General features: G+C 36.7%; 1 protein-coding gene across 2 annotated transcripts in view; it reads right to left on the reverse strand.

The window, feature by feature from the left end:
• The window catches only part of LOC136030399 (uncharacterized), a 224900-nt gene that overhangs the window by 175023 nt on the left and 37206 nt on the right, over positions 1-12671 (reverse strand). For both annotated transcript variants that reach the window (XM_065709345.1, XM_065709344.1), the window contains one exon: positions 2774-2937. In XM_065709345.1, coding sequence (XP_065565417.1) covers positions 2774-2937 — 164 coding nt within the window. The remainder of the gene's footprint in view (positions 1-2773; positions 2938-12671) is intronic.

Genomic DNA, 12671 nt, shown 5'->3' on the forward strand with positions numbered 1-12671 from the left:
TTTAGTTTTTTCCATGACGTCACCTGATCCACGATCCACAGATCCACAGACAACTACTCCGTGTATGAAAGAGGCTGTTCCCTTTTCAACGCCCCGCTCTTTACGCTAAATTTTGACTCTTTCTCTCAATTATGTTTTATTAAACAGTAAAAAACTTCAGCGTAAGGAGCGGGGTGTTGAGAAGGGAACAGCCCCTTTCATACACGGAGTAATTTCTGTTCGTTTTTAGTTTTAATGTCACCCCTTACTTTCAGTTAAAAAAACTAGTTTTTTTTTATTTCTGAACGTTTTTGGATTAATGCATGTTTGATTTTGGCTCTCCGCACATAAATTATTAAAATGAAATTTGCATATTAACTCTTTTTTTGGCTAAATGGCTTTCTCTTAGATTTGATCAGACACTTTTGAGAAAAAAGCGGTGGGGGAGGAGGCCTAGTTGCCCTCCAATTTTTTGGTTACTTGAAAAGGCAACTAGAACTTTTAATTTTTAAACGAACGTTTTTATTAGTAAAAAAATATACGTAAAATAAGAATTACCTTACGTAAAGAACTTTTATATTCTTATATTTTTATTATGTATATGAGGGGGTTTGTCCCCTCGTTAATACCTCACTCTTTACACTAAAGCTTAAATTTTGTCCTAACTCTTTAAGAATGACCCCCTGAATCAGAAAGGCCGTAAAATAAATAGTTGAAATTACTACAAATACTTTAGCATAAAGAGCGAGGTATTTAGGATGAGATGAAACCCTCATATACATAATAATCTCTGTTCGTTTTAAGTTTTAATGCTGCTCTTGACTTTCAGTTGAAGAAACTTTTTCATATTTATTTTTTCATTGTTTTTTTTTAATAATACTAGAAAATCCTGCGCCCCTTTCATTGAATTTCTCTTCCCCCATAACATATCCAGGGAAAAATCCTCCCACATAGTCCCCTCCCCTCAACCCCCCCCAGACAAAAATAATGCCCCTGAAAAACGTCTGTACACTTCCCAATAACCGTTACTGTATGTAAATACTGGTCAAAGTTTGTAAATTGCAGCCCCTCCCCCAGGGACTGTGGGGGAGTAGGTCATCCCAAAGACATAGTTATTATGGTTTTCGACTATGTTGAACAAAATGGCTATCTCAAAATTTTGATCCTTTGACTTTGGGGAAAAAATGAGCGTGGGAGGGGGCCTAGGTGCCCTCCAATTTTTTGATCACTTAAAAAGGGCACTAGAACTTTTCATTTCCGTTAGAATGAGCCCTCTTGCGACATTCTAGGACCAGTCGGTCGATACAATGACCCCTGGGGAAAAAATAAATAAATAAACACAAATAAACACGCAGCCGTGATCGGTCTTCTGGCAAAAAATACGAAGTTCCACATTTTTGTAGATAGGAGCTTGAAACTTTTAGAGTAGGGTTCTCTGATACGCTGAATGTGATGGTGTGATTTCTGTTAATATTTTATGACCTTTAGGGGGCGTTTCCCCCTATTTTTCAAAATAAGGCAAATTTTCTCAGGCTCGTAACTTTTGATTTAAAATCAGCATAAAAATGCGATTCTTTTGATTTATCTTAGAATCAAAACTCCGTTTTTTAGAGTTTCGTTTACTATTGAGCCGGGTCGCTCCTTACTACAGTTCGTTACCACGAACTGTTTGATAGCCTACGCATTTTACTGCTATAGGAAAATATTATTGGCTTTCAAAGAGGTTTCTTTGTCATTTTACATCAGCACCAACCAGATTCACACAAACGAACTGGTCTGACGAAAGCGTTATCTACACCACCACCCCCTATCATTACGCTCGAATCATACCGGTGCCCTTGGTCCAGTGCCCCCCCCCCTCCCCCTCCAAGATTTTTCTCTAGATCCACCTCTCGTCCAACGCTAAGATGTTGACAATTATTAACGACTTCAAAACCTAATAAACACAGACTTATAGGAAAATCTAACACCATTGTAATGTTAAGCCTAGATAAATATAATTAAAGAGGTCACATTTATGAGACATGACTACTGCATGGTGTTTTATTTGACGACGCTCAAGCATGGACAAAATTCCAGGTTCATATTTGTAATTATTGACTTAAAAACTACTCAAATATTAACTTTGGTGAAAATTAAAACACCAAATATGAAATGTTTTATAGCATTATTACACTCTGATTTGACAAGCTTAAGGATATTTTGACAATGCCGTATTATGGAAATTGGAAGCTATTTGAGAAACATGTACCATTCACACTGTGTTTCGTTTTAATATACAGATACAACCATTTTTGTTTCATATTTGCCAGAAGGGCCTGCATTAAAGACACTAAAAACGATACAACCACTACTGAGGCAAATATGACGTATTAATGCTCTTGAAACGTGCAATAAAAAACATGATGTCGCTCGCAGGACTTTTTTTTCCAAAGTTAAGGCTCAACAAATTTTATCAAACTCGTAACCTATAGAGATAAAACCAGAAAATCATAGGATGCCAATTTGACAAAAAAAAAAAATATGGAGTCATTTTCGAGAAAAAAAAACATAAATAATACATATGCAATTATTGCTCATTAAAAGAGATGAGATATAAACTACTTTTCAAAATTTTAATATTTAATTTTCAATATAAGTTAATTATAAGATAGATTGCTATAAATACATTTCCATAACTAAACAAAGATGAGTTCCTGCCCATTTAGCTTTTGAGATAATTTAAATATTTAAATACAAATGATTGTCAAAACGTTATATTTTTTCTCCTAAATCGAAGTATACAAGCGCTTACTTGTTGCAGAAGGGGTTGATTTTGCGTAAACATCTGTTAGCACAGTAGTACTCGAGTCTTCATTTCTAAAGTCGGATGCATCTTCGACCTTGAATCCAGGGTTACTGTAGTCCCTCTTGCGTAGACTGAGATTACAAAGCATCGAATTACAATATGCTGTACAACTAAATAGAAGAAAGGAAAGGAAAATATAAGAGAAAATGCATAGGAAAAACAAGCAAGAAATAGAAGTAGTGAGAAAGTCGCAGCAGTGACCTAAGATTAAAATTATCCTATTTCGTAGAAGCCAAAATTTTGCATCATCTGCAATTTAGCATAATTTGTTCACTCTTTCATATGGTCTGTGCAGGGACTGCGAACAGCACCCTCTCCTTTAGTAATGAATATTTTCTCTCATTCGAATCGACACGCTAGAAATGTTCTTGAGAGTTAAATTACCCTACGAGTGAAATTATCCTATCTCACTTATTTGTTTGGACTACCATTAATGGCCGAAAAAAGTATTCAACTGATAACACTTTGATTAAATGAACTATTGAAAAGGAACGTTATTAAACGAACGTTTGAAAAGCAACTTTGGTATTTTTGAAAATTCGAGGACAAGGAGGAAATTAGAAATTTTGAGTCGGAGGAGAATCTCGCTTTCCGGTCACAATTCGCTAAGTTTTCAGTTTGAAGGCAGCAAGAACTGGAAGCTCACCAAAAAAAAACTTCACCAGGGAAGAAGAGGTTCAAAAATCTAGGACAGGAAATTATCCTGCCCCACTTATTAGTTTTCACTACCATCAATGGCCAAATGAAATTAAACTGGTGCAATTTTACTAGCCCGACTATGGAACGTTCCAAAAGGAACTATGAAGCGTTTGAATATCCTTAATTGCGTTTTTTCTAGCAACGAGTTTTCGAGCAGATAGAGAATGTCAGTTTCTGGTTACGATTCGTTATATTTTCAGTTCAAATTTAGGAAAATTCAGCCCTCAACTAAAAAAATCTATTAAGGAGGAAGGAGATCAAAATCTGTAAATATAGACAGTAAATATTAGCCAACTTGTAAGCAGTCGAAGGATAGGACACGATGTGGTGCGATAATAGATAGATAAATAGATCGTATGTTTGAAAATCCCAAGGACCATATTAACAAAAACATTAAAAAAAAAAGAAGTCAGGAAACCACCAAGAGAGCGAATTATAAACCACACAGACGCATAATGCATTACGAAAAAATACCTAAAGAAGCTGGAAAATAATTGTAATTTTATATCATAATTAATCATTAACTGTGTAAACTTTTCGTTCTTTCTAAGCTTTAATACATGTACACGCCTTCACGAAATATTGTGGCTGGATTACTACTTTGTAGAACACCAGGAAGCAGCAGAACAGACCCATGCGAGTATTTTTTCCCTTATATCAGAGAGCACTTCCGGAGAAAATGGTCAAAATCTTCGTCCTCATCATAGGCAGCACAATAGCGCTGCCCTAAGTAAAGAATGATGTTGGGACAGCTTATTATATTTTAGTCTTAGACCAGGGTGCTTAATATCGAAGGAGTTGTCGTAGAAACTTCAAAAAGGACTCATTTAATTGGACATTGAAACGACTAGTGCTCTTTTTAATAGTTGAAAATAATCAGAGGGTAACTACCCCCCTCCCATGGCCACCATTTCCCCAAACACTTTCAATCAAAATTTTGAGATAGCCATTTTGTTCAAAATAGTTTGAAAGTCCGGAAATTATGTCTTTGAGGATGACAACCCCCTTCCCACACATTTATCAGGGCGAATGTTGTAAATTATGCCCAGCGGGCATATAAGGTTTGCATTGAAAGCGTTATTGTAGGAACTTCTAAAAGGGCTCTTTTGATTGCAAATTGAGAGGGCCTAGTGCTCTTTTTGATAGTTAAATGTAATTGGAAGGTGAATCCCCCCCCCATGCCCTTGATTTCTCAAGACACTTCGAATCAAAATTTTGCCGTTTCAAAATTTTGATATAGCCATTTTGTTCAATCAAGGTGAAAAGTCTGGATATTACGAATTTAAAGATCACACCCCGTCCACAGCCCTCAGGACAAGTATTGCAAGTTATGCCCTTGGGGCATACAAGGCTTTTATGGAGAGTGTTGTCGTAGAAACTTCAAAAAGGGCTTATTCGATTGGAAATTGCGAAGACAAGTGCCTTTTTTATTAGTCGAAAGTGATCGAAGGGTAAATGCCCCCCACTCCCATCATTTCCTAAAACACTTCCAATCAAAAATTTGAGATACCCATTTTGTTCAACGTAGTTAAAGTGACCGGAAATTATGTTTTTGGGGATGATAAATCCCCCCCCCCGACCTAAGGGCAAGGGTTGTAAGTTATGCCCTGTGGTTATGCCCTGTAAGTTATGTCTATGGGGGCATATAAGGTTTTTTTTATAGGGTGGTCATATGAACTTGGGAGGGGGCTCATTCGATAGGTAATCAGAGGCTCTTTGTAATCACTGCCCTTTTTAAGAGTCAAAATGATCGGAGACAGCTATCCCCCACCTCACAAACACGCACTCAAACGTATTGTCTTGAAATGCATCTAATAGAAATTTTTAGATAGCTATTTTATTCAAAATAGTCTAAATATCATATAACAAGGATTCTGGGTTTGAAACAAGCCCCCAGAGTCCGGGGCCAAGGGTTGTAAGCTATATTTTGGGGGCATTTAAGGTTTTGAAGGACTGGTTTTATAAACTTTACAGGAGGCTTATTTGGTTGAAAATTAGAAGTTCTAGTTTCTTTTTAAGAGCCAAAAGTGATGAAGGGCAGCAAGCCCCCCCCCCAAATACCCTTCTTAACTAACCGAATCTGTCTCAAATTGTGAGATAACCATTTTGCTCAAAATAGTCCAAAGAACATATAAAAACGCCCATAGGGTTGACACAACCCCCAGTGACCTGGGGATAAGGTTGTAAGTCATGCCCTGGGGGTAAATACGGTTTGGTGGTCGTATAAACTTCATATGGGGCTCATTTGATATAAACTAAAAGTTAACATACCCTATATAAGAGTCAAAAGTGATTTGAGATCCCCCCCCACAGGAACATCGTTTCCTCAAACACGTCTAATCAAAATTTTGAGATAGCAAATCTGTTCATTGTAGTCGAAGGGTCAGGAAACTATGTCTTTGAGGAAGACATTCCAATCCTCCAAATCTCTCAGGGCAAGGGTTGTAAGTTATGCCCCGAGGTATATAAGGTTCTTATAGAAAGGGTGGTCATATATACTTCAGAGGGGACTGATTGGATTGGTAATCTGAATTTTTGCTGCCTTTTTTAAGAATCAAAATTTTCTGAGGGCAGCTATCCTTCCCCCAACACATCGTGTTTTCCCGAAATACATCGAGTAAAAATTTTGAGGCTGTCATTTTATTCAAAATACTCCAAAGATCATATAATAAGGCTTTTGGGGTTAATACAAACCACCAGAGCCTGAGGGCGAGGGTTGTAAGTTGTGTCGTGGGACACTTAAGTTCTTTATGGAAGGTATGGTTATTTAACTTTAGAAGAAGCTCATTTGGTTGGAAATTGGAAGTAAGCCTACTAGTTCCTTTTTAAGCGTCAAAAGTGATGGAGGGCATTTAGCCCCCCCCCTCCCCGAAATCCCCTCTTTTTACCGAACACATCAGATTGAAATTATGAGACAGCGATTTTGTTCAAGATATTCCAGAGAATATATAATAATGGCTTTAGGATTGGCAAAACCCACCCAACGCCCTGGAGATAGAGTTGTAAGTTATACAATGAGGACATATAAAGTTTTTATGAAATTGGCGGTCGTATAGACTTCAGATGGGGCTCATTTGATTTGAAATTAGATGTTATAGTGCCCTTTTTAAGAGTCAAAGTTATTTGAGAGAAACCAGCCCCCCTCCCTCCACGCTAACATTTCCGTTAATACCATCAATCAAAATTTGGAGATAACAATTTTGTTTGTCGTAGTTGAAGGTCCTGGAAATTATGTCTCTAAGGAAGACCAACCCCCTCCCCCTAGAGCTCTCAGGGGAAGGGTTGTAGGTTATGCCCTGAGGTCATATAAGGGGTGTTCATATATGCTTTGGAGTGGAGTCATTAGATTGGTAATCAGAAGCTCTAGCGCCCTTTTTAAGTGTCAAAGTGATCAGAGCGCAGCTAAAACACACACACAAACACATCGTGTTTTCTCGAGATGCATCCGATAGATATTTTGAAATAGGCCTTTTTTATTATTATTTATTAAAAAACCCGCCATACAGAGAAAGCAAAAAACGGAGCAATAAACGAAAGAAAAAAATAAAAAAGAAGAAGAATTACACACTGACTGCGAAGACAAACGCTTAAAAAAAAAACAAAAAAAAACATATTAACTACTGGACCAATACTGATGACCAGGGATGGTTCAACTTCGGAAAACAGGAATTATAAGCACGAAAATAAATCATAAATTAGTAAAAAAAAAATTAAAATTACTGCACAATATAAGATCGTGACACAGACATACAAAAATATAAAATTTTGAACAAGACGGAGCAAAAAAGGTAGAAAAAAAGGGAAACAAACAAACAATAATAACACAAAAAAAGTGGCATAGACTGCTGAAATAGTACAGAATACCATTCTTGGGCAGTCATATTCACTTTTTTATTGTGTTTAGCAATTACTCTAGCTGCTGCAATATTTGGGTCAGCAATTTTAAACTGACGGACGATTTTTGAGTTGCTTTGCCAGGGTGGAAGGCGGAGTAAATATTTTGCAAAACAGAAGAAGATTGAGCGTATTTTTGTTTGGTCAGTAATAGTTAACAGTTTCCAAAAGGGTGAAATATACAGAATGTGAGGGAGAGGTATTGCATTGAGACGGCTAGCTAGTAAATGCAGGTCGAATCTGAACTTGCAGGAAATTATTGACGCATAAGATGTGGAAAGGGGCTGTCCCCTCTGCAACGCCTCGCTCTTTACGCTAAAGTTTGACTCTGTCACAACTCTTCTTGAAAAAAAAATAGCGTAAAGAGCAAGGGGTTGTGGAAAGGACAACCCCTTTCATATATGGAGTAATTTCTGGTCATTTTAAGTTTTAATGTGGCTCCTTACTTGCAGTTAAAAAAACTGGTTTGTTTTATTTAATTTCTGAACGTTTTGGGATTAAGGCATGTTTTGATTTTGGCTCACCGCACATGAGCAATTAAGCCAAAATTTGATTGGACGATTTTGATAGAAAAAGGGGTGGGGGAGAAGGCATAGTTGCCCTCTAATTTTTGGTTACTTAAAAATGCAACTAAATTTTTATATTTTTGTACGAACGTTTTTGTTAGTAATAAACATACGTACTTTACGAATCAACTGACGTAACGATCTTCTATATTTTGTGTATTTTTATTACGTATATGAGGGGGTTTGCCCCCTCATCAATACCTCGTTCTGTACACTAAAGCTTGAATTTTATCCCAAATCTATAAGAATGACCCCTGAATCACAAAAGCCGTAGAATAAATAGTTGAAATTACTAAAAATACTTTAGCATGAAGAGCAAGGTATTTTGGAGGAGACGAACCCCTTATGTACGCAATATTTTATGTTCGTTTTGAGTTTTAATGCTACTCACTAATTCCAGGTGCAAAATTTTTTTATTTATTTTCTCATTGTTTTTTTTTTAAATAATGCTAGAAAATCCTGTGCCCATGAAAATTATCTTCCCTCATGATGAATTCCTCAATGGAAAGATACTCTTATGAAACCCCCTCCCCCCGACTTACCCCCACCCCAATGCAAAAAAGTCCCCTTGAAAACGTCTGTACAATACATTATAACCATGATTATATGTAAACAATGGTCAAAGTTTGTAACTTACCGCCCCCTGCAGGGACTGTGGGGGATTAAGTCGTTCCCAAAGACATATCAATTGGGTTTTCAACTAAGCTGAACAGAATGGCTATCTCAAAATTTTGATCCGGTGACTATGGAGACAAATGTGCGTGGGAGGGGGCCTAGGTGCCCTATAATTTTTTGTTCACTTAAAAAGGGCACTAGAACTTTTAATTTCCATTAGAATGAGCCCTCTCGCGTCATTCTAGGACCACTGGGTTGATACGATCACCCCTGGGGGGAAAAATACAAAAAAAAAGACAAATAAATAAACACGCATGCGTGATCTGTCTTCTGGCAAAAAATACGATATTCCACATTTTTTAAGATTGGAAGTTGAAACTTCTAAAATACGGTTCTCTGGTGCGTACTAGATGCATACGACGGTCTAGATGCATAGCACTAACATAATCAGTACCACTAAATGATTTCTGCTTTGATTGATAAATAGTTTTTTTCAAAATAGTCCAAAGATCATACAACAAGGCTTTTGAGGTTGATAAAAAAAAAACACCAGAGCCTAAGGGCGAGTGTCGTAAATTATGCCCTTGGGGCATTTAAGATTCTTATGAAAGCAATGGCTGTATAAACTTTAGAGGTGGCTCATTTAGCTGAAATTGGAATTTCTAGTTCTCTTTTCAAAGGCAATAGTGATGGAGGTCAACTAGCCCCCCTCCCACCCATTTACCTCGCTTTACACCAGACGTATCTGATTGAAATACTGCAATAGCAATTTGGTTTAAATTAGGACAAAGAACATATAATAATTCCTCTATGGTTAGGGCGACCCCCCAGAGCCCTGCGGCAAGGGCTTTAAGTTATACCCTTGGGCTATATAAGGTTCTTATGGAATGGAGGGTCGTATTAAATTGATACCTATCTCATTTGATTTAAAATTGGAAGTTAGGGTACCTTTTTTAAGAGCCAAAGCCATTCGACAAAAAACATCCCCCCCACCCACGCCATTGATTTTCCATAACAAACGTCCAAACAAAGTTTTTAGACGTCAGTTTTGTTAGCATTGTGGAAAAGCTGAGTAATTATGTATTTGGGAATGTGAACCCTCCCTCGAGCCCTCAGGGCAAGGGCTGTAAGCTATACAATTTGTTGTTTATATATAGTATGTGTTATTGAGAGAAGATATGCATGTTTGACTTGTACGTCTCCAAACTAAGAAGGGCATTAAGATGAGTCTCTTAGGGAATGTTGAGGGCAGTGTTCAATTAAATCATAACATGTTACGCCTGTATGGGTTGTCAAAAGATTTAGTTCAGGAATGACTGAGTACATTCCTTTAGAATTTTCAGGAAATGATAAGGGAGATGATAAATTGACCAAAAAGCCAATATTTGTACGCTACTACAACTACAACTACTGCGGCTTCTACTGCTGCCACAAGTACTATTATTGCTACGACTACTATCACTAAAACTAATACTTCTGTAGCGAGTACTACAAAGGCTAAGGGTATTGAAAAAAATATCTGAATTTGAACTAAATCAAAACATATTACGTGTATACAGATTGCTGATACGGTCATATCAGTAATATTTTTGAAACGGCTTATCATGCCAAGAGGAAACTTCAGGGGCATCATGAGTGGGGTGTTCAGTTGACCAAAAGGCAAAATTTACCTGTTACTACTGCTATTAATACTGCCGCTACTTCTGTTGCTACTAATAATTATGCACTATTACTGCTACTGCCGTTCCTACTACTATCAAAACTACTATGAGTCTAGTACAATTAATGTTAAACGTATGAAGGTGAAAATCTGACAGAATCTTGAGGGGGAATTTGGACTAAGTCAAAACACACTATGCGCAAGCAGATTGTCAAAAGGGCGTATCTCGAGAATTGATTTAGGTATTAAGTCTAATCTTTCGGAGATTACTTGAAGGGGAAGATCAATTGACAAAAAGGTAACATATGCATGTCACTACTAACGCTAATACCACTGCTACTTTTCCTTATGCTATTACTGCTACTAAACTACTCGAACTACAACTTCAGCTTGATATGCTTGGGAAAAAGGGCAAACTTCACCATTATGAGACTCGGCATAAAGACCAGCGTATTTCATCTCGATTTAAAACGGAGCGATCGAGATTTTCACCAAGGAACATGGTAGCAAGCGCATGGAGAAAATTTCATACTGTGTATGATGATACTAAATTATTTAATATAATAAGACATGAACTTTTAATTTTTTTTTTTAAACTTTTCACCATTAATCTTTTTTTCTCTATGGATTTTTTTTCAAACATTTTTTTTTTTTTTTTTTTTTTTTTAATTCATCGTCTCTGATTGCTCATGATGTCATTCTCCGTGCACGTTTGTTTGATTGTTTTGTTATTGCGATAATTATTTTGTCATTCAGCTTTCTGTGGTGGGCCGTGGACTTGGGTATTGGATCTTCAACTAATATTATTTATGTTGTAAATATTGATGGGGTCACCACAATCACGAGCTCTGTCTCTCCGTGGTGACCCAGTGTATTTTATTTGTTATGCGTATTATATTAATAAATTGAACTTGAAAAAAAGTTACAACAACTTGTAAAGCTTAGAGCATTAAGGTAATAAGGACGCCAAAAGAGTGTCCAAAGTGAATTTATTGTTCCAACAATATTTTTGGGACGGTTTGTCGAGGACAAACTTCTGGGGCTTCGTGAAAGCGATGTTCAACTGACCAAAAGGCAATAAGAACAAGCTACTACAGCTAATAATACTGCTGCTACTACTGCTACTACTACAACACTAACACTACAACTACTTTTACTACCACCGAAACTACTGTGGTAAAAATACTATTAGAGCTAAGTCTATGATGGTAAAATTTTAGAGAATATTGGTGTCAAATTCAAATTAACCAAAGTGTACATTTAGATTGTCAAAATAGCGTATCTTAAGAATTGGTTTGTGCATTAAGTTGGAACCCTTAGAGAATACTTAAAGGGGAAGATCAATTTACTAAAAGGCAATATGTGCCCACTACTACTACTATTACTGTTACAGCAACATTTACTGGTTCTACTACAACTATTATTATTGCTCCAATTACTATTTCTATCGCGACTACTTGTAAGGTTAAGATGAAAATTTCCAAAAGTATACGAATATGTAGGTTAAAAAAGAGCGAATTGACAGTATCATAGTGATGGCTAATTACACTAAGTTTCGTGGTTATACTAATGCTATGAGTAATATTACAACAATCTACCATCCGTATGCAGGTTGTCAAAAAGGCATATCAGCAATATTTTAGGAACAGTTTCGTGTGTGAAATTAAGACCTACAACGCTTCTTGTGGGGGATGTTGAAAGAACCAAACGACAATATTTGCACCATAATACTACTGCTTCTACTCCTACAACTACTACTAATGCTACTATTATTATTATTGCTACTACAACTACTGCTACTGAAACTAAAACTACTACTATTAATTCTACTACTGCTGCTACTACTATAACTACACCATAATACTACTGCTTCTACTCCTACAACTATTGCTACTATTATTATTATTGCTACTACTACTATTACTGCTACTAAAACTAAAACTACTACTATCAATTCTACTCCTACTGCTACTACTATAACTACTGGTGCTACTAATACTACTGATGAATCTAAGGGTATTGAGGCGAAATTTTCGGGCAATATTGTAACTGTATTGAAATAAATCGAAACACACTATGCCCACATAGGCTGTCAAGAGGACGTATCAGCAATATTTCAGGACCGGTTGATGGTGTTAAGTTAAAAACTCCATCGAATATTGAAGGGGATTTTGAAAAAAAAGTGCTATGTACACACTGCTACTAATGCTACTACTGCTACTACAACTGCTGCTTCTGCAAAAGCTAAGGGTATTAAGGTGAAGCTTTCAAGGAGAATTTTGGCAGATGCTGAACTAAATTAAAACGAACTTTGATCATGTAGATTGTCAACAGGGTGACAAAGCAGTATCACAATAACGAACTACATTATTAAGTTAGACCTCTCAGGGTAAGCTGTGACAGATTTTGA

Source organism: Artemia franciscana, chromosome 8 (assembly GCF_032884065.1).
Source record: "Artemia franciscana chromosome 8, ASM3288406v1, whole genome shotgun sequence".
NCBI lineage: Eukaryota > Metazoa > Arthropoda > Branchiopoda > Anostraca > Artemiidae > Artemia > Artemia franciscana.